At 42.2% G+C, this 22,005-nt stretch overlaps 1 protein-coding gene across 1 annotated transcript in view; it reads right to left on the bottom strand.

Annotated features, from left to right (window-relative positions):
• The window catches only part of dph1 (diphthamide biosynthesis 1), an 814,404-nt gene that overhangs the window by 726,284 nt on the left and 66,115 nt on the right, over positions 1 to 22,005 (bottom strand). The window contains exon 3 of the mRNA XM_072243260.1: positions 17,966 to 18,029. Within this exon, the coding sequence (XP_072099361.1) occupies positions 17,966 to 18,029 (64 nt within the window). The remainder of the gene's footprint in view (positions 1 to 17,965; positions 18,030 to 22,005) is intronic.

The raw sequence follows: 22,005 nt of genomic DNA on the forward strand, positions 1-22,005 counted from the left end.
TTTAAACATCAGCCCAGACAGACTGGAAAGGAGGTGAAGATTGAGGCAATTCCGCGACGTTCACTTCCCTCTGTACGGCGCGGAGGCTGTGAGACTGCTCCGGCTGCTACACACTTCGTGTCTGCAAGCTTTGCGACATTTGCCCTCTATATGATGAGCTGAGACCGAGGCTATAGGCCTATTCCAGCAGCTCTGGGATTTGGGCCAATGGATTCAACTTGGTTCGGAATGCTGTTGCATGATTTGTGTTTCTTTTTCCTCTTTCTCTGCGCATTGGGTTTTGATCTTTTTTTTAAAAAATGGAGTTCTTTTGGTTTTCTTGCTTTGTGGCTGCCTGCAAGCAGAAGAATCTCAAGGTTGTATAACTTATACATTCTTTAATAATAAATGTACTTTGAGTCCTTTGAATTCATGGTTACTGTCGCTGCTTTTCAATGAGCTCCCAGCAAGGGCACTATTTCAGTGGGGCATTTCATCCATGCCATCAGTTTGCAACTCTAGCCTTTCATTGTGTATGATCTATCTTGCTCAGCAGTCAAGCTAAGAAGCAACAGAACCTAATGCTACTTGGCAATAAGAAGCAGAATAGCCCAACCCCTCCAGTTCCTTCTCTCTTCTCTCACTCCCACCTTCACACATACCAATTAGAATTCCATCGGTTACGTTGCTGAACCATCCATCATTTTATAGGAATGATTATGAGATCTCTGGTCAGCAATGAGCCTAAGACAATCTATGCGTTAGAGCCATTAAACACAGCATGATAATGGACCTTCAATAGTCTTGCCCTTGATCACAGACCTCCAAAGCACCCAATTAAATACAAATTTGCAACAGTACATGTTCTGGTCAAATGCTTTCTCCCAAGCAGAGGCCACAACCTCCAGTGCTTTTAACAACTAGAAGAGCAATAACCAATAGGTCCTTGACCCTCAAAAAAAAAAGAACAGAATTAACCTACCCGATCTAACAATTATATTATTGTGAAAGGACATTAACATATAACAATTTTCCACTAATTATGTTTTCTGAACTGAGTTACTTTCAGATGAAATCCTCATGTCTGATATTTCAGCCAGTTTTTTTAAAAGACACTAAAATGATAGATATGTGAATATTTTGAGTGATATTAATTGGAGAATCTATTTCCAATTTCTGGTGTCATTCACATGCTAGGTGAAATATAATAATCATTCACGGCAATCATTTTACTTACACCCGCTCACAAGGAAGATTATAAAATATAAAATACACAAAAATAAAATTATAAAGATCATAGAACAGGATACCTAAGAAATAAAGGAGAAACAAAGTGGTTCAAGCAGAATCTGTGGACAGAGGAAAAGAGCAAAGGTTTCATCTCAATGGGCTTTCACAAGCAGAAGGTCATTCATTGAACCAAAGCATTAACCAATATTGTTTTTTCCTTCCTGAACTACTGGGGGTTTTCAGAATTCTCTATTTTTTTTATTTCATATTTTCACCATCTGCAGTATTTTGCTCTGGAGTACATAAAGCTAGCCATTTGGCCCATTAAGTCTGCACTCTCAATTCCCAAACAAGAGAAAATCTGCAGATGTTGGAAATCAAAGTAATACACACAAAATGCTGAAGGAACTCAGCAGGCCAGGCAACATCTATGAGAAAGAGCAAACGGTCCATGTTTCAGGCCGAGACCAAAGAAATAAAGTAGAAACACAGTGGTTGAAGCAGAATCTGTGGGCAGAGAAGGAAGCAAAAATTTCACCTCAATGGTCCGAAACATCAATTGTTTACTCTTTTCCATAGATGCTGCCTGACTTGCTGAGTTCCTCCAGCATTTTTGTGTATTACTAGTCTCATTCTCACTTATTTTCCTCATACTGCAACTTTCTCCCCCCTTATTTGCCCCATTTCCCATCAAATCTATCAGCTAGTCCCCTGTCAGGCAGTGTTTTCTAAATCCTAACAGGAACTAACATGGTGGCCCAGGGTCTCTGCTCACCTGCTCCATTCCTTCCCCCCACCACCAGGGTCAATCCCTCGGCAATCAGCACAGCATTAGAGCCACATCACAACAGGGATTTATGTCTGAAGGAGCTCAGAGATTCTCACAACAAGGAACATCCTTGTAAACAACAAGGTCTGTTTTTGTTACATTTCTAATAAACTGCTCTGCATAAAAATTTCACACTAATTATGCCTTCTGCACCAATTTAACTTTAGGTCCTGTGTGAGTCAATAAATCATTGCATCAACTTATTTAATTTAGTTTCGTAGACTCTTAACAGTTACCCAGCTCAGGAACAGACCCTTTGGCTCAACTCACCCAAGTCCAACCAAGCCACCTAATATAATCCTACCTGCTTGTGTTTGCCCCATATACACTCAGTGGCCACTTTATTCGGTATCTCCTGCACCTGAAGTGGCCACTGAGTGTACGTTTGTCGTCTTCTGCTGCAGTAGCCCATCGATCTCAAGGTACGACATGTTGTGCATTCAGAGATGCTCCTGCACACCACTGTTGTAGCGCGTGGTTATTTGAGTTACTGTCACCTTCCTGTCAGCTTGAACCAGTCTGGCCATTCTCCTCTCATTAACATTTTCACCCACAGAACTGCAGTCACAGGGAGAACGTACAAACTCCTTACAGAACTGGCACTGTAATAGTCATGCTGACATCTACGCTCTCGTGTCACCCACACTATTTTCTAAAATTTTAACTTACAGTAATTTTTTATGTTTTGTTGGCTCAAAACAAATTTCATGATATATGTCAGTGATAATAAATCTGATTCTGATTCTGAAGCCACTTTCACTTAGCTTTGCAGTGTTAGCAACCCCATTCAAGGGACTGTAGTCATTGTCTTCTCAGTAGTCCTTCCTGATACGAACTTAAGATTTGGTACAAAGCACATCTGAACATGTTAGTGCTCCACCTTTTCAGCTCAACTGTCAGTCTAGTAGCAAAACAGGACATTAATTAGGGTAGATACAAAAGCACATGGAGCGTTGGCCTTAATTAGACAAGGGATGTGGTTCAAGAGCCGTGAGATAATATTTCAGCTCTATGAAACTTATGTTACAGCCTGGTTAATATTTTTACTGTTATGCCTCAGGTAGTTCATTTTAGCAGTCTGTTTGGGTTTGAGCTGAGATAAGGGGGCTTTATTGTTCCCTTAGGAATGCGGTGTCAGCCAATCAGGATGGTGGAATTGGGAGAAGGTTCTGGAGAACGCTGGGCGAAGAGGTTTTTTGTAAGGGACACTGGTGTGGGTTGGGGTCTTTTTTGGTGGGAGCTGGGAGAAGACAGGAGGGAAGATGGCTGAGGATGCCATCCCTGTTGCACAAGGACCAATACTTTCGTGGCAGAGCCCGTTTGTTCGAGATAGATTTTGAGCAATATCCAGAAGGTGGTGTGTGCTTTCACGCAGACTGACAGTTCAGTGCATAAGTTACAGACAAGTTCAAGATGAGCTCCAACTTACGTGCACATTTGACTGTTTAATTACAGGAAGCCCTTTTTGTTTTTTTTCTTTCTTTTTAATAACTCTTTGGTTAAGTTAACATTCATAAATATACTTTCTTTATAATTGTATGCAGTGTACAACCTGTTATTTCTTGCCAAAGACAATTGCAGGGGGGCAGTAAATCACACAGCATTCACACAAACTGGGGTTTGGGTGGGCGAGACATCCCAACCTGACAGGTTTTGTGGGACCAAAGTCGTATAGACCCTAGACGTACGGAATCTGAGAAAAATGTAGGTTTCTCACCACGGAGTCCAGTGGCTGTTAACGAGGAGCTAACAAGCCCCATTTCCAGAGACATCAGTTAAAAAGAGGTTTCACCTATTGTGCTCATTTCTGGTCGCATCATTATAGGAAGGATGTAGAAACTTTAGAGAGAGGTGCAGAGGAGACTTACCGGGATGCTACCTGGACCAGAGAGCATGTCTTATAGGTTGAGCTAGCTAAGGCTTTCCTCTTTGGAGCAAAGGAAGATATGAGCTGACTGAGGTGTATAAAATGATGAGGCATAGACTGAATGGATAGCAAGCAAATTCTTCCCAGGGCAGAAATGGCTAATACATGGGAGCATAATTTTAAGGTGACTGGAGGCAATATTTTTTGTTACACAGTGGTAGGTGTATGGAACATGTTGCCAGGGGTGGTGGTAGAAGCAAATATATTAGGGACATTTAAGAAACTCTTGGATAGGCCTATTTATTAAAGAAAAATGGAGGGCTATGTGGGAGGGAAGGGTTAACTTGATCTTTGAATAAGCTAAAAGGTTGTACTGTACTGTTCTATTCTACCCTCACTAATTTTTATAGATGCACCGTAGAAAGCATTCTTCTAGGGTGCATCACAACCTGGTATGGAAGTTGTCCTGTCCAAGACCGAAAGAAGCTGCAGAAGATCGTGAACACGGCACAGCACATCACACAAACCAATCTTCCGTCCATGGACTCACTTTACACCGCACGCTGTCGGAGCAGTGCTGCCAGGATAATCAAGGACATGACCCACCCAGCCAACACACTTTTCGTCCCTCTTCCCTCTGGGAGAAGGTTCAGGAGCTTGAAGACTCGTACGGCCAGATTTGGGAACAGCTTCTTTCCAACTGTGATAAGACCGCTGAACGGATCGTGACCCGGATCTGGGCCGTACCCTCCAAATATCCAGACCTGCCTCTCGGTTTTTTTGCACTACCTTACTTCCCATTTTTCTATTTTCTATTTATGATTTATAATTTAAATTTTTAATACTTACTATTTTTAACTATTTTTAATATTTTATATTTGTAATTCAGGGAGTGTATATTTGTAATCCAGGGAGTGTGAAGCGCAGAATCAAATATCGTTGTAATGATTGTACATTCTAGTATCAATTGTTTGGCGACTATAAAGTATGTTCTAACCATTTACCCATTTCCTGAGATTAAATCAGACATTCTGAGCTCTCCACCATAGAAAACTTCCTCTCACCTTTAATCCTGATGAGCCCAAGTATTTTATACATTTTATACTTCTGGTGAATCACCCTCATTTTCCCATACCCCAATAAACATTCTACTTAATCATTCTTCATAGATCAACACTCTCACCCTAGAAATTAATAAATCATTCTAACGAACCTATCTGGAATGTCCCTGGGTGAGACAACAAGGACAATGAAGGCCACAATCATTAAAAATTGAGGCACTTGGGAGATGACAGTATTAACCACATGTTTGAATAAGAGCCCTGACATTCACTGAACATGCATGGAATCAACAGTATAGAATTTTTATTCATTTTCTTATTTAAATTTATAGTATCCTCCTTGGACATAATGATTGAGGAGAATAATTTACTCGTGCTACTTAAGTTTGGCCCAGTAACACTGCCATTGTCCAACTGAGGGCTCGGGTAGCTAATCCTTCATCCCAACCTTGTGCCAGGTATTGAGGCAATGATATTGCTCACTAGAGAGTAGCCCACAGGTCACATTTTCTTCAGTCTGAACATCATTCCTATCCATAACAAAGTGAGCCCTGCCCCATATTATCCTCTGTGCCTTTCTCACTTTGATCTCAGTCTCCCTCACGACCTCAACGAGGTTCAGCACATGCTCAACGAGTAGCATCTCATCTTCTGACTTGGCACATTAAGTCATAGTCATAGTCATACTTTATTGATCCCAAGGGAAATTGGTTTTTGTTACAGTTGCATCATAAATAATTAAATAGTAATAAAACCATAAATAATTAAATAGTAATATGTAAATTATGCCAGGAAATAAGTCCAGGACCAGCCTATTGGCTCAAGGTATCTGACCCTCCAAGGGAGGAGTTGTAAAGTTTGATGGCCACAGGCAGGAATGACTTCCTGTGATGCTCAGTATTGCATCAAGACCATAAGACATAGGAGAAGAATTAGACCATTTGGCCCATCGAGTCTGCTCTGCAGATTTAATATCCCTCTCAGTCCCATTCTCCAGCTTCCTCCCTGTAACCTTTGACACCCTTACTAATAAAAAACCTATCAACCTCCACTTTAAATAGACCCTATGACTTGGCATCCACAGCTGTCTGTGGCAATGAATTCCATCCTCTGGCTAAAGAAATTCCTTCTCATCCTTGTTCCGAAGGAATGTCCATCTATTCTGACACTGTTCCCTCTGGTCCTAGACTCTTCCACTATAGGAAACATTCTCTTCACATCAGATCTCTCTAGCCTTTCAATATTCAAAGTACAAAGAAAATTTATTATCAAATTACATTTATGTCACGACACAACCCTGAGATGCATTTTCTTTGGGCAACCACAGTAAATACAAAGAAACACAATAGAATCAATAAAGAAACAAAGACAAACAACCAACGGGCAAAAGACAAACAATTCTGTGAATTCAAAAATAAAGAAAAAGACAAAATAATAAAAATAAATGAATGAATGAATCCTTGAAAGGGAGCCCAGAGGTTGTGGAGTGAGTTCAGTATTGGGGTGATTGAAATCATCCACATTGGTTCAGGATCTGGTTCAATAATCAACGAGAAACTTCACAAAGCTCGGCAAATTCAAATTTTTCTGCCTATATTTAAGATTTTCAGCATTCACAGTGTTTTTCTCCAGTTACTTTAGATAACAATTTTGCCTCTCCCATTGAGCACTCCCCCAGATTGATTGTTTGTTCCATGTCCCATTACCTCTCGATTTTGCCTAGCAGGGGCGAGCAGCTGATGTCAGCAACATTACTAACCCCAAGACAGGATCGAGTTCAAATTCAGAACTTGCAATGTATGCATTATACTCATCCTCATAAGCAAAATGCTTTCCACAGCAAGTCGCTTTTGGAAAGAAATCACCACTGTTGTGTACAGGAACACAAGTCACTTTATTCCCAACAAGACCCAGCAGGAAACGAAAGAATGAGTGACCAATTCTTGTTTTACACAGAGTGCGCATGGAATCTGGAATGAACTCCCTGCAGATAGAGAGGAGGTGGGTTCCATTTCTTCAAAAGAGATTTGAATCAACACTCAGTGGCCACTTTATTAATGCAAATATCTAATCAGCCAATCATGTGGCAGCAACTCAGTGCATTAAAAGCATGCAGACATAATCAAGAGGTTCAACTGTTCAGACCACACATCAGAATGGGGAAGAAATACAATCTAATTGACTTTGGATATGGGTGGTTTGGGTATCTCAGAAACTTCTGATCTCCTGGGATTTTCACGCACAACAGTCTTTCGTGTTTACAAAGAATGGTGCAAAAAAAAACAAAAAAATACACAGTGAGCAGCAGTTCTGTGGGCAAAAACACCTTGTTAATGAAAGGGTTCAGAGGAGAACAGCCAGACTGGTACAAGCTGACAGGAAGACGACAGCAACTCAGATAACTGTGCATTACAACAGTGGTGTGCAGAAGAGCATCTCTGAACAATCAACATGTTGAACCTTGAAGTGGATGGGTTACAGCAGCAAAAGACTACTCCTGTACCTAATAAAGTGGACAGTGAGTGTACGGTGAGGAAGGATTTGCAAGGCTCCAGAGTAGCTAATTAGAAGTCTAATGAAGGGCATACACAGTCACAATGGGCCACATGACCTCCATTTCTGCTGAAGTTATTGTATAGTTCAATCAATCCAGTCAGAAGAAATGCTGGTCAAGATGTCAAGAACTTGCTATCTTAGGTGGCACGGTACCATAGCCGTCAGTGTAACACTATTACGGCATCTGTGACCCAGGTACAATTCTGTCACTGTCTGTAAGGAGTTTGTACGTTCTCTACATGACTATGTAGGTTTCCTCCAGATGCTCTGGTTTCCTCCCACATTCCTAAGACGTAGGGGTTAGTAGGTTAATTGGTCAAATGGGTGTAATTGCGCAGTGTGGATTTATTGGGCTGGAAGTGACCTGTTATTGTGCTGCATCTTTAAATAAAATAAACTTCCTGTTGCAAAACCCAGCAGATGCTAGAAGTCTGAAATAAAAGAGCTTCAGCGGAGAAAGCAAATCATATCTCTGACTACAATTCCCAAGGGAGATCATTGGCCTAAAGTGTTCCCTTTGTTTCCAGAGGTCCCTAACTTGTTAAGTATTTCTGGCATCGTATTTCAGACTTTCCCGCTGCTCCACAAAGAGCACTCCAATATTTTCAAACTGACCTGAAGGTTTGTGATAAGTCGATTTCTTATATAAGTACGGTGCCTAAAATACTGAAGCATAATACTGAAGAAGTGCCACGTTGTTAAAAGTAACATCTCGTCTGAAGAACGGCACCTCCAACCCATACACCATCAGGTAGACATTACAGAATTATACTGATCTGAAGGAGAGCAAAAAACTCTGGTGTCCAAGTCATTGTCACCCTCAACCAAAATCCTTCGAACAGATTATCTGAACGTTATTATACTGCTGTTTGTGGGAGGGGAGCTTGCCATGCACAAATTGTCGGCCATATTTCCTATATTATGCTTGATGGCGCTGGACCTGTAAACATTGGGAGTTTAGAAGAATCAGGGGGATCTCACTGAAAATGACCGAATATTGAAAGGCCTGGATAGAGTGGATGTGGAGAGGATGTCACCTATCGTTTCCTGATCGGTCAGGGCATCAAAGGATATGGCGAGAAGGCAGGTGTACGGGGTTGAGTGGGATAGAGGATCAGCCATGATGGAATGGCAGAGCAGACTCGATGGGCTGAATGGCCTAATTCTGCTCCTATGTCTTATGGTCTTATAGTGGGGGAGTCTAGGGCTAGAGGGCACAGCCTCAGAACAGAGGACTGTCTCTTTAGAAAAGAAATGAGAAGGAATTCCTTTAGCTAAAGGGTAATAAATCTGTGGAATTGATTGCATCAGACAGCTGTGAAGGCCAAATCATTGAGTGCATTTAATGCAGAAGTTGATAGGTTCTTGATTAGTAAGGGTGCCAAAAGGAACAAGGCGAAGGCAGGAGAATGGGGTTGACAAGGATAGTAAATCACCCATGATGGAATGGATGAGCAGACTTGATGGGCTGAATAACCTGATTCTGCTCCTACATCTTATTACATCGGTCACTGCAAAAATACTTCACTTCCTTCAAAGCACAACCTTCTGACTCACACAATATTGCTATGAGCAGAGCCAAGTTGAATAACAATCAGAACTCAGGAAGGGAGGAGAAAGGAAATAAAACATCTTACAACGGAAACCAATAAAAATCGCTTAACTTCTTGTAACCTGTCAAATTACAAGATGGCAATTCCTTCAGGAATAATCGGGAGCATCATCCGGCCTAACGTATCAAGTGTCAGCACTTAAAACCCTGGCAGTGGCAGATATTGTCAAATTATGAATTATATTCCATTACATTCCATTACCGTCTTTGTCAGCCAATTGTATTAGATACAATAAACCTATAAAACAAGGATTCTATGGATCCTGCACTTCACAGCGCCGTTTATCAGATGAAGCATTAAACTAAGGCACCATATGCCCTTTCTGATGGGTACAAAGGCTTGTCTGGTTTATTATGACTGGCTGGGGAGTTCACCCAATGTCTTATCCTCAACCATGATCACCGAATAAATGAGATTTTGCTGTCATCCTTTGAGGTATTAGTTCTGTGCAAATTAACTAAAGACAATTCTTAAATCTCAACAGTGATTGTGCCTCAAAATTACATCACTTGCTCTTTAAACAAAGAAAAAGATTAGCTTTATTTACATGGACATTGAAACATACAGTGAAATGTAAAACACAAAATTCTGGAAGTACTCAGCAGATCAGACAGCATCAATGATAAGGAATTACTAGTTGACATTTCGGACTTCATGTTGGAAGTACTCAGCAGATCAGACAGCATCAATGATAAGGAATTACTAGTCGACATTTCAGACTTTATGTTGGAAGTACTCAGCAGATCAGACAGCATCAATGATAAGGAATTACTAGTCGACATTTCAGACAGAGTCCTGATGAAGGGTCTTGGCTTAAAATGTCAATTCTTTATACTTTTCCACAGATGCTGCCTGATCTGCTGAGATCCTCCAGCATTTTGTGTGTGTTACTCTGGATTTCCAACAGCTGCATAATCTCTTCTGTTTAGGCATAAACAGTCGACATTTCATTAGGACGGGAAAGCAGCCTGAATAAGAATGTGGAGGAGGGGAAGGAAAACCAACTATGATATCCTTGGGGCAGCCCACAAGGGTCACCATGTTTCCGGTGCCAACATAGCATACCCACAACTTAATAACCCCAACCCATACACCTTTGGAAAGTGGTAGGAAACCGGAGAACCAGGAGGAAACCCTCGCGGTCATGGGGAGAAAAACAAACTCCTCATAGACAGGAGCCTTCAGTCAGGGGATCAAGTTTGAAGGCTGGCAAGTCATCATGTTGCAGCTCTATTAAAACATTGATTAGACTATATTTGGAGTACTGTGTTGGTCTTCTGGTCACATTACAAGAAAGATGCAGAGGTTTTGGAGAGGTTGCAGGTAAGGCTCACCAGGATATTACCTGGATTGGAGAGTATTTATTACAAAGAGAGGTTGGACAGCTTGGGCTGTTTTCTCTGGAGGGTCAGAGGCAGAATGATGATCTGACAGAAATATCCAAAATGTGAGAGGCATAAGTAGTTAGAGTGGAAATGCCAAATACTGCGGGCATAGTTTTAAGGCAAGGGGGGGAAGTTCCAAAAGGATAGGCAAGCAAAGTAGTAACTGAAGGAGCATACAAGTGTCTGGAAATGTGTGGCCAGGTATGACTGTGGAAACAGATACCACAGCAATGTTTAAGAGACATTTAGACAGACACATATACAGGCAGAGAATAGGATATGGACTATATGCAAGCACATTGATAGTTAGATTGACATGATGGTTGGCCCAGACGTGGTGGGCTGAATGGCCTGTTGTACGGTTCTCTGTTATAAGACCAGAAGATATTGGAGCAGAATGAGGCCAATCAGCCCGTCCAGTCTGCTCGACCATTTCATCATAATTGATCCATTTTTCCTCTCAGCCCCAATCTCTTGCCTTCTCCCTGTATCCCTTCATGCCCTGAACAATCAACAATCTATCAAGGTCTGCCAGTTATTATGAACCTCACACCAGGATCAATCATCAGGCTCTTAAACCAAAGAGGATAACTTCACTCAACTTCTCTTGCCCTTTCATTGAAACAACCAATGGGCTCACTTTCAAAGACACATCATCTCTTGTTCCAGATACTTATTGCTTATTTATATGTTATTATTTCTTTCTTTTTATATTTGCACAATTTGTTCCCTTTTGTACATTAGTTAAACGGCCAAGTTGGTGTGGTCGGTCACTGATTCTGTTGGGGGGAAAAAAAATCAGATGAAATCTCAGCTAGAGTTTGCCAGAAGGTATGAGGGATATTCTGAAGTCAGCTGGAAAAAGGTACTATGGTCTGATGAAACCAAAATTAAGCTTTTTGGCCAACAGACTAAACGCTACATTCGGTACAAGCCAAATACTACACGTCATCAAAATCACAAACATCCCTACTGTGAAGCATGGGGTGGGGTGGGGTGCTTCACTGCAGCAGGTCCCGGAAGGCTTGTGAAGGTAGAAGGTAAAATGAATGCAGCAAAATACAGGGAAATCCCGGAGGAAAATCTGACGCAGTCTGCAAGAGAACTGCAACTTGGGAGATTTGTTTTCCAGCAAGGCCATGACCCCAAGCATAAAGCCAAAGCTACACAGGAAAGGTTTGACATGGATCGTAAATTGGTTGGCAGACAGGAAACAAAGAGTAGGGATTAACGGGTCCCTTTCAGAATGGCAGGCGGTGACTAGTGGGGTACCGCAAGGCTCAGTGCTGGGACCACAGTTATTTACAATATACATTAATGATTTAGATGAAGGGATTAAAAGTAACATTAGCAAATTTGCAGATGACACAAAGCTGGGCGGCAGCATGAAATGTGCGGAGGATGTTGAGATAATGCAGGATGACTTGGACAGGTTGGGTGAGTGGGCAGATGCATGGCAGATGCAGTTTAATGTGAATAAATGTGAGGTTATCGACTTTGGTGGCAAGAACAGGAAGGCAGATTACTATTTGAATGGTGTCAAGTTAGGAAAAGGGGAAGTACAACGAGGTCTAGGTGTCCTTGTTCATCAGTCACTGAAAATAAGCATACAGGTACAGCAGGCAGTGAAGAAAGCTAATGGCATGTTGACCTTCATAACAAGGGGAGTTGAGTATAGGGGCAAAGAGGTCCTTCTGCAGTTGTACAGGGCCCTGGTGAGACCACACCTGGAGTATTGTGTACAGTTTTGGTCTCCAAATTTGAGGAAGGACATTCTTGCTATTGAGGGAGCGCAGCAGAGGTTCACGAGGTTAATTCCCGGGATGGCGGGACTGTCATATGTTGAAAGATTGGAGCGACTGGGCTTGTATACACTGGAATTGAGAAGGATGAGAGGGGATCTGATTGAAACATATAAGATTATTAAGGGATTGGACACACTAGAGGCAGGAAACATGTTCCCGATGTGGGGGGAGTCCAGAACCAGAGGCCACAATTTGAGAATAAGGGGTAGGCCATTTAGAACGGAGTTGAGGAAAAACTTTTTCACGCAGAGAGTTGTGGATCTGTGGAATATGCTCTGCGCGGAAGGTAGTAGAGGCTAATTCTCTGGATGCTTTCAAGAAAGAGTTAGATAGAGCTCTTAATGATAGTGGAGTCAAGGGATATGAGGAGAAAGCAGGAACGGGGTACTGATTGTGGATGATCAGCCATGATCAAAGTGAATGGCAGCGCTGGCTCGAAGGGCCGAATGGCCTACTCCTGCACCTATTGTCTATTGTCTATTGTTTAAAAACAACAAAGTTAATATTCTGGAGTGGCCAAGTATCAGTCCAGATCTCAATCCAATTGAGAACTTGTGGCTGGACTTGAAAGGGGCTGTTCACTCACGATCCTCATGCAATCTGACAGTCAAGAATGGGGCAAAATTGCAGTGTCCAAATGTGCAAAGCTGATAGACACCTATCCACACAGACTCAAGGCCTAAGACTCGCACAATACTTTCTTACTGTAATTTATAGTTTTTTTTAAATGTATTGCACTGTGGCTGCTGTCACAACACAACAAATTTCACAACTTTTAACAGTGATATTAAACCTGATTCTGATTCAAATGCCAAGACTATGAGAGAGTCTGTAGTAATGCAGGCCCTCCTCTTTGCTTGTTCAAAGTTCAACATAAATTTATTGTCAAAATACATATATGTCACCATATACAACCCTTAGATTCATTGTGTGCATTGTGAGCTGCATGTGCCAGGAGCCAACAGTTGTGGAAAATTAGATTGCTGACTACAGTTATGGGAGCAATTGATGCTTTAGGATTTATAAATTTATTCCAAGCATGTATCTACAGTATAAATTTATACCAACTTCAAATGTTGGGTTAAAAATATATCTGCTGTTAGAACAGTGAAGAGTTGAAAGATTCAGATGATTTCTTCTTGATTTTTCAAGTCTCTGGGCCAAAGCTGCTTTTATTTTCCCTCTTCAATCACTGTTCAGGAGGCAGTGAAAACTACGCAGTGAATTTTCGGGGTCTTTTTTTTTAACATGCTGGAGTAAATCTAACTTGGTTCCATCACAACCCTTCGATACTGTGAAGCCCTTTGATCGTTTGGTACATTTCTTCTCACTTGTCAATGGGCTTCCTCAAGATTATAGAAACTGAGTCAAAAGGATCAGGCAGCATTGTGGAATCCTGTTTTCTGAGATAGGGAACACAGAGATAGGAGCCCCGTCACTCTTTGATCAGCATTATTCGCCCCTCAGCAACAGGCTTTTATTGCCTTCACATCTGTGAAATCAATTTTTACTAATAGAAATCCAAGACCAAACACAGCATTCTAAAAACCTGCTTTGATAGCGGGGGTACAGTGGCAGTGTGATTACGTTAACACAAGGCCCAGACTAATAACCTCAAGAACGTGAATTCAAATCCCATCATACCACAATGATATTTTGACCCAGAGAGATGCATCATTTATTCTTTTTATTTTCCTTTGCAAGCACAAGAACTCAGATTTCTATCTTTAGCTATTTGCACCTCACACTTTCTGTATTTGTTTCCATTTTAAGGCAAAGGTCTTCCCATATAATGCTGAAACTCCAATGTTGATTAGCACAATTACAATTTATAAATTCAACTTGAAACAAGAACATTTAGCCTATTATCCCTGTGCAATATCTTTCATAAAATAACCACCCAATCTCTTCTTTCTGTGGGGCTAATTTTACCTTTCAAATATAACTAACTTCAAGGAGATTAAATCTCAGAACAGGCTACAATTAACAAGTATAATGGAAGACAATGTAATTTGGTTGACTAAATGTATAGGTGAGCTTGCTTGAGAGACAGGAAGAAACAGTGCTCTTACTGATATTTTTTCCCACTTAGGTGATGTAATGGGAATAAACCATAAGTAACATAAACCATAGGAACAGAATTAGGCCTATCGGGTCTACATCACCACTCTATTATGGCTAATTTATTATTCCTCTCAACCCCATTCTACTGCCCTCTCCCTGTAATCTGACACCCTTACTAATCAAGAACCTAAGAACCTCCACTTTAAATATACCCAATAGCTTGGTCTCCACAGCTGTCTGTGGCATTGAATTCCACAGATTCACCACCTTCTGGCTAAAGAAATTCCTCCTCGTGTCCGTTCTCAAGAGATGTCCCTCGGAGTCTTTGCCCTCTAGCCCTAGATCCCCCCACTGTAGGAAACATCCTCTCCACATCCACTCTATCTAAGCTTTTCAATATTCAATAGGTTTCAATGAGATTCCTCCTCATTCTTCTAAACTCCAGCCCAGGAATGGGATCCAAGACTTGATCAAATTAGCTTCTGATAAAATAAAGAGTTTGCACTTAAGCTGACAATACATTTTTCTGTTCAAGCTTCACCAGGCATAAAATTTAAGCTGATAGTCCAGTGCAGGATGAGCAAGTGCTGCACTTCTGAGCTGGAATGCAAGGAAAAAAGAGCTGCCTAGCATTTAAAATGGATGCAAACCAATGGAAAGGCACTTTCCCAGGAGGCGTGGGGTTCCCCATTAGCCAACACGGCCAGATACATATGGAGCAAATCATGCTGCTGCTGCGGTCATGTTGTGGATTTTACATTCTCTGTTACACATAAACAAAGTTCACTGTCAGTGAATGGAGTACTGAACATTTAAGGATATACACCAGGAAGTTGGAATTAAATTATGCATCAAACCAGGCAGAGTCCCGAACTGGTCTTAAGCCGCACCAGGGAGACTTTGAAAGGAGACCAAAGGCAGTTCACAAGATCAATATCAAATTAAACAATTATGGTAAAAGATGATTGAGGGCAAAGATTTTGTAAAATGGCACTAGGGAATGGTCACTATGGAGATTTCAAAGCCAGGGTCAAGAATTGTGCAGAATTTGATCTCTTTAGAGCACAGCAGGTTAAAAGTGTTCAAAATGATGAGCTGATGTAGGAAAAGTAAATAAGGATGTGAAATGGTAGAATGGTAAAAGATGGGACAAGTGTCATGGTTTCAGTCCTGGTTTGGAGACTAACACTCTTGTTTATCTCTGAACCCCAAAGTTGTGGGTTACAATCTAACTCAAAGCTCAAGCAAAAAATTTTATTAGTACCAAGTATAAGCAACTTTTGTTTTATTCAGAGACACAGCCAAGTAACACGCCTTTCAACTCAATGAGCCCACACCGCCCAATTACACTGATGCGAACAATTAACCTACTAACCCGTACGTCTTTGGAATGCGGGAGGAAACTGGAGCACCCACACGGTCACTGGGAGACCATACAAACTCCTTACGAACAGTGGCGAGAATTAAACACCGATTGCTGATCGTTGGCACTGTAAAGCATTACACTGACTGCTACGCTACTGTGCTACTTTGGCCTCTCATTCACTTGAAATCCCACAGTGCCACTGCAGAACAGCAGGAAACCCTATGTCTGATGTTCATCCATCTCACAGCAGATGTCATCAGATTACTGGATGTGAGAGCCAGCGGTGAACAAATATCTGCTCATTTGCCCTGCTTACCTTCCATAGCAGATCACACAACTGAAAGGCCTTCCTCTAGAGGTCATAGAAAGACATGGTAGTTGACAATTTTGGGTTTCTGTCATCGGTGAGTCAAGAGTTTGAGGCCTGGAGTTTGGGGTATTCATTGGTAAGTCCTGGGGCAGATACTAAATAGCAGAGCTGAAGGTCAATTGGAAGTCCGAAGGCTGAGACCTGGAGGCCGAAGTTCTGAATCTGCAAGTCCGCTGGGGAAGTCCAATATCTACCAGTCCACAGGAGGCTGGAAGTCCGAGGACTGGAGGCGACCTGTTCTGGGGTGAGAGGACTATCTATGTTTGTATCTGGGTGGATGTGAGGGAGGAAAGGGGCTTGTTTTTCTGTTGTTTTGTTGTTGTTGTTCTGTTGGTTCCGTTTTGTGTTGTTCTGCCAAGCATTGTGGGCATATTATGTTGGCGCTGGAATGTGTGGCAACATTTTATGGGCTGCCCCCGGTTGTGTTGGCTGTTAACGCAAATGGCACAGTTCACTGTATGTTTCAATGTAAATGAATCTGAACCCTGAACTTACCCCTTTATGTTGTGTGTTGTATTCAGATCACTTACCTCCATTCCCATAGGACATGATGATTTAAATACTTCAGCTTGTTCTGCAACCACCATGCTCCCCCCTTCCCCTCTCCGTCCCTGGACTTATAGTCCTTTAGGCTACCCTAGATACGTTTATTGTTCAAGTCCTTATCCGTTCTGTTGTATTGTGTACCTTGATCTGATCACCGTATGATAAACTGCTAATACAGGCTCACCAGTAAACACTGCACCCAGTTCTACTCCCATCTTCCTTCATTAGAATCCAGCAATTTTTCTCAATTTACAGAGACCCCCTTCGAAAGTTATCACAGAATCTGCTTACATTGCTGTTAATTCTGAACCATAACAACTTAATGCGTGTTAAAATAAAACAGCTCTTCTAATTATTTTTTTCCTCTGCTAATGTGTTGAAATCTGTGCTTTCTGGTGACAGAACGCCCCATCCCAACCTCCACCACCAGAGGAAAGAACTCTGAAACTTCAGCTTTCATAGAGAAGACCCTAATGAAGTGGGAAGAACAGACTCTTTATTTGCTCTAATATTTAGTGATTTATCTTGGGAAAAATTAAATTTGATTCCATCATCCTGATCCAAATGTGTGGATTTTTCTTCCTCTGGTCACCTCTAGTCGTCTTAAATACTCTATGCTGCGGTTACTAACTCCTCCTCTATTGAAACAATTCCTCCTTATTTACTTCTTTCACATCAGCTCATGAGTCTGAACACTCTTAACCTTCTATGCTCTAAAGAGAACAATTTCTCCATAATTCTTGACTCTGGCTTCGAAGACTCACAATGACCAATTCTCCCAGTGCTATTCCACAAAATGTTTGCCTTCAATCAATGTTGGAAAATTCCCACATCAAGAGAAAGGAGACTCCTGCAGCAAGAAAAGCAACACTAAACAATAACTCACCTTCCTCTATATTTTACAGATAAATGTCCTGAAATGAACTGAAAGCAACAGCCAGCCTCCTGGGTTCAAGTTTGACAAATAGAAACCATTCAGTGCATCCTTCTTGCAGTTTATGACACTGAACATGTAGCCCATTATCTTTAATTCCCTCAGCTAATTAAGAACCAAATTGAGTCATTGACAAGCTGTGAATTGTAACATCTTGACCCATGACTACTCTGCAGATCTGATGGAAAAAAAACCATCCAACCAAACACATCATCCCAAACAACAGGCAAACCCAAGCAAAGGATGTCCCACATTCTCCATGAGAATGTCTATTCAGATCTTCCTTAATTACTTACAAGTCCAAACTGGCCCTTTGGGTTTGATATTCTAAGCTGTTAACTTAATGAATTGCTGTCTTACCTTTCTATGATATCAGCAATTGCGCAGGCGAACATCTGGAGTCCTTCAGGCATTTGCAGAGCAACTAAACAAGACAGAAAGAGTTTTTAAAAAGGATAGTTTCCTTTCAGTGTTTTGTATATACACACAGTGGCCACTTTATTACTTAAACCTGTACACCTGCTCATTAATGCAAATATCTAATCAGCCAATCATGTGGCAGCAACTCAATGCATAAAAGCATGCAGACATGGTCAAGAGGTTCAGTTGTCATTCAGATCAATCATCAGAATGGGGAAGAAAAGTGATCTGTGACTTTGACAGTGGAATGATTGTTGGTGTCAGATGGGGCAGTTTGAGTATCTCAGAAAATGCTGACATGGGATTTTCACATACAATACTCCCTAGAGCTTACAGAGAATGAGAGGATGGGGCAAAAAACAAAAAAAAAATCTAGTGAACAACAGTTCTGTGGGCATAAACACCTTGTTAATGAGAGAAGCCATACTGGTTCAATTTGACAGAAAGGTGACAGTAACTCAAATAACAATGCATTTCATAGTCATACTTTATTGATCCTGAGGGAAATTGGGTTCCGTTACAATCGCACCAACCAAAAATAGAGTATGAATATAGCAATATAAAACCATAAATAATTAAATAATAATATGTAAGTTATGCCAGATGGAAATAAGTCCAGGACCAGCCTATTGGCTCAGGGTGTCTGACCCTCCAAGGGAGGAGTTGTAAAGTTTGATGGCCACAGGCAGGAATGACTTCCTATGACCTTCAACAGTGGTGTCCAGAAGAGCATCTCCAAATGCACAACATGTCCAACTTTGAAGTGGATGGGCTACAGCAGCAAAAGACCATGAATATACACTCAGTGACCACTTTATTGGTTACAAAAGGTACCTAATAAAGTGACCCCTGAGTGTATTTGCAATGTTAGAATCCAAGAGAGACAGACTGCTAAAAAGTGATTGATTCCCCTTTCTCACATGCTCATTGTCCCAACTCGAGCTGGATATTTCCCAATGCCTCAAAACTGTACATTTCTCAGCATAACAGTTCCAGAAGGCTTGAGACAGTCTATGTGGCTTTCCTCTGGGAGCTCTGGTTTTCTTCCACATTCCAAAAAGTGCACTCCAGTTAGAGTCAGTGAGTTGTAGGCATGCTATGTGGGCGTTGGAAGTGTGCCACTTGTGGACTAACAGTGCAATCCTCAGGCCGTGTTGGTTGCACTTCACTGTATGTTTTGATATTTCAATGTACACGTGACAAATAAAACTAAACTTTAAAGCCAACCATTTAGTCACCAGCTTGGGCATTACCTTAAGCACTCACTCCCTCCATCACCAGTCTAAGAACATTGTAGGCTTAACTATATACAAAATGATCTGCAATTCAAGGAAACAAACCCAGCTGATCAAATTTCTTCTCTTGGCCAGAATGCTCCATCTCAGGCATCACCCCAGGACATTTCTTTTGCACCTTCTTCAATGTAATCACACATCCTTCCCAAAGTGTGGTGACTACAACTGTACACAGTACTCCAGCTGTGACCTCACCAATGATTTATAATTTTCATCATTATCTCTCTGCTGTTATAGTCGGTAAGCCTGGCTAATGAAAGCACTTCTTCACTATTCCATCTGCCTGTGCTGCCGCCTTTAGGGATATTCTTTGCTCCCCAGGCTCCTATCACGCAGTGCATATCCTACTCTTATTAGTCCCCAAGGGGCACCATGTTAACGTAGAGGTTAACAAGCTGCTATTACAGTTCCGAAATTCAGAATTCAATTCTGGCGCCGCCTGTAAGGAGTTTGTACACTCTCCCTGTGAGCGCCTGCGTTTCCTCTTGTGTACTTTATACTTTATTGTGTTACGTACCCCGTAACTGGGTTGCCAAACCAGCAGAAATGGATCACTCAGTTGGGAGTCTGGATTACTAGAACTAAGAAAGTTTTATTAAAGAAACAAGCAACACAGTACTCTAATCAAAAGGATAATAAATGCAACAGTTCGGCAATGATAAACACACATGTACACAGAATTAGGATAACAGGATCAATCAAGCTCTATCGTCGTCTAGGGGTAAATGACCAGTTTCAAAGTGACGCAAAGTTCAGTTCAATTTAGTTCAGTTCAGTTCACAGTAATCAGTGCCGTGGGAGATGGACAGTGGGGGGAAGGAGAGAGAGAGCAAAAACGAATGAATATTCAAACGGCTTCCACACAGACCTTCGATATTCTTCGCAGTCAGCTTTCGGGTGAGCCCTTTGTGATGTCTTCTGAGGTCACCGACCGTGACCCCTCCATTTCCAGATACGATTGTTTCTCTGCGGTGAACCTGGCACCCAGGCAAGGGCGGACACACACCAGGTTCCCGCTGATCGTAACTTTCTACCCTGTGCGTCTATGGCTTGGTCCCACGACCTGCCCTCCAAAACCTCCCACCGACTTGTGGGAGACGCACCGCTTCCAGGGTCTCGTTACCTCAGGGTGTCGTGTGTGTCTTGCCTTATCTCTCTTTCTCCTGAAGACAGGTGGCAGACCAACTGCTGATCCCACTGGTGCCAGCACAGGACAGTTAACATCTTAATCTATGTGTACTCTCGTCATAATTGTCACCAAACAATTGATACTAGAACGTACAAACATCACAGCGATATTTGATCCTGCGCTTCCCGCTCCCTGGAGTACAAATCGATAGTAAATATTAAAAATTTAAATTATAAATCATATATAGAAAATGGAAAGTAAGGTAGTGCAAAAAAACCGAGAGGCAGGTCCGGATATTTGGAGGGTAGGGTCCAGATCCAGGTCAGGATCCATTCAGCAGTCTTATCACAGTTGGAAAGAAGCTGTTCCCAAATCTGGCCATACAAGTCTTCAAGCTCCTGAGCCAGAGAGATGGCACCTGCCATTGACCTGTTGCTCCAGTAGGTGAATTGCAAAGCGTCGAGGTTGACCCGTAGGCTGTGGTTGATGTGTGCCATAGCCATTCGTTCCAAGCACTTCATATCAATTGATGTCAGAGCCACAGGTTGATAGTCATTCAGACATGCCACCTTGCTCTTCTTCCGCACCGGGATTATCGTTGCCTTCTTAGAACACGAGGGGATCTTAGACTGAAGCAAGGAGCAGTTGAAGATGTCAGCAAACACTCCAGTTAGCTCGCTTGCACAGGCCCGGAGAACCTGTCCTGGGACACTATCTGGGCCGGCCGCCTTCCTTGGATTTATCTTCAGAAATGCCCTTCTAACGTCCTCCTCGGTGACGATGAATCTCGATGCCACCAGGTCTGGTTCATTCGGAGGGAGCGGGATGCTCCTCTTCTGTTCGAATCTTGCGTAGAATACGTTAAGTTCGTCAGGAAGAGAAGCGCCACAGTTATTGATATTCCCAGCCTTTTCTTTGCACCCAGTGATCTCATTTAGACCCTGCCATGGTCTACCGGCATCCCTCTGGTTAGCCTGGGCTTCCAACTTGGCTCGATATTGCCTCTTGGCGCCCTTAATGGCTTTCCAGAGTTCACGCCTGGATTCCGTGTAGCGACTGGTATCCCCAGACCTAAAAGCCGCAGCTCTAGCCTTCAAAAGGGACTTGACCTCATAATTCATCCAAGGTTTCCGGTTAGGGAATACCTGGATCGTCTTGCGAGACACACAGTCCTCTGTGCATTTCCAAATAAAGTCCGTGACAGCTGAGGCATACTCATCGAGGTTAGCTGCCGAGTCCTTGAATACTAACCAGTCCACCGATTCAAAGCAGTCACGGAGGACCTCATCCGTTTCCTCCATCCAACGCAACACTACTTTTGACACCGTGACCTCCCACTTCAGTTTCTGTTTGTAAGCCGGGAGGAGGAGTACGGCCTGATGGTCCGATTTTCCGAAGTGAGGTTGGAGGACGGAACGGTAGGCACGCTTGACTGCTGTGTAGCAGTGGTCAAGTATATTCGGGCCTCTAGTGAGGCAGGAGACATGTTGGTATAACTTTGGCAGTACCTTCTGAGGTTGGCCTGGTTAAAGTCCCCAGCTGTAATGAGCAAAGCC

The sequence above is a fragment of the Mobula birostris genome, chromosome 25 (genome assembly GCF_030028105.1).
Source record: "Mobula birostris isolate sMobBir1 chromosome 25, sMobBir1.hap1, whole genome shotgun sequence".
NCBI classification, from domain to species: Eukaryota; Metazoa; Chordata; class Chondrichthyes; order Myliobatiformes; family Myliobatidae; genus Mobula; species Mobula birostris.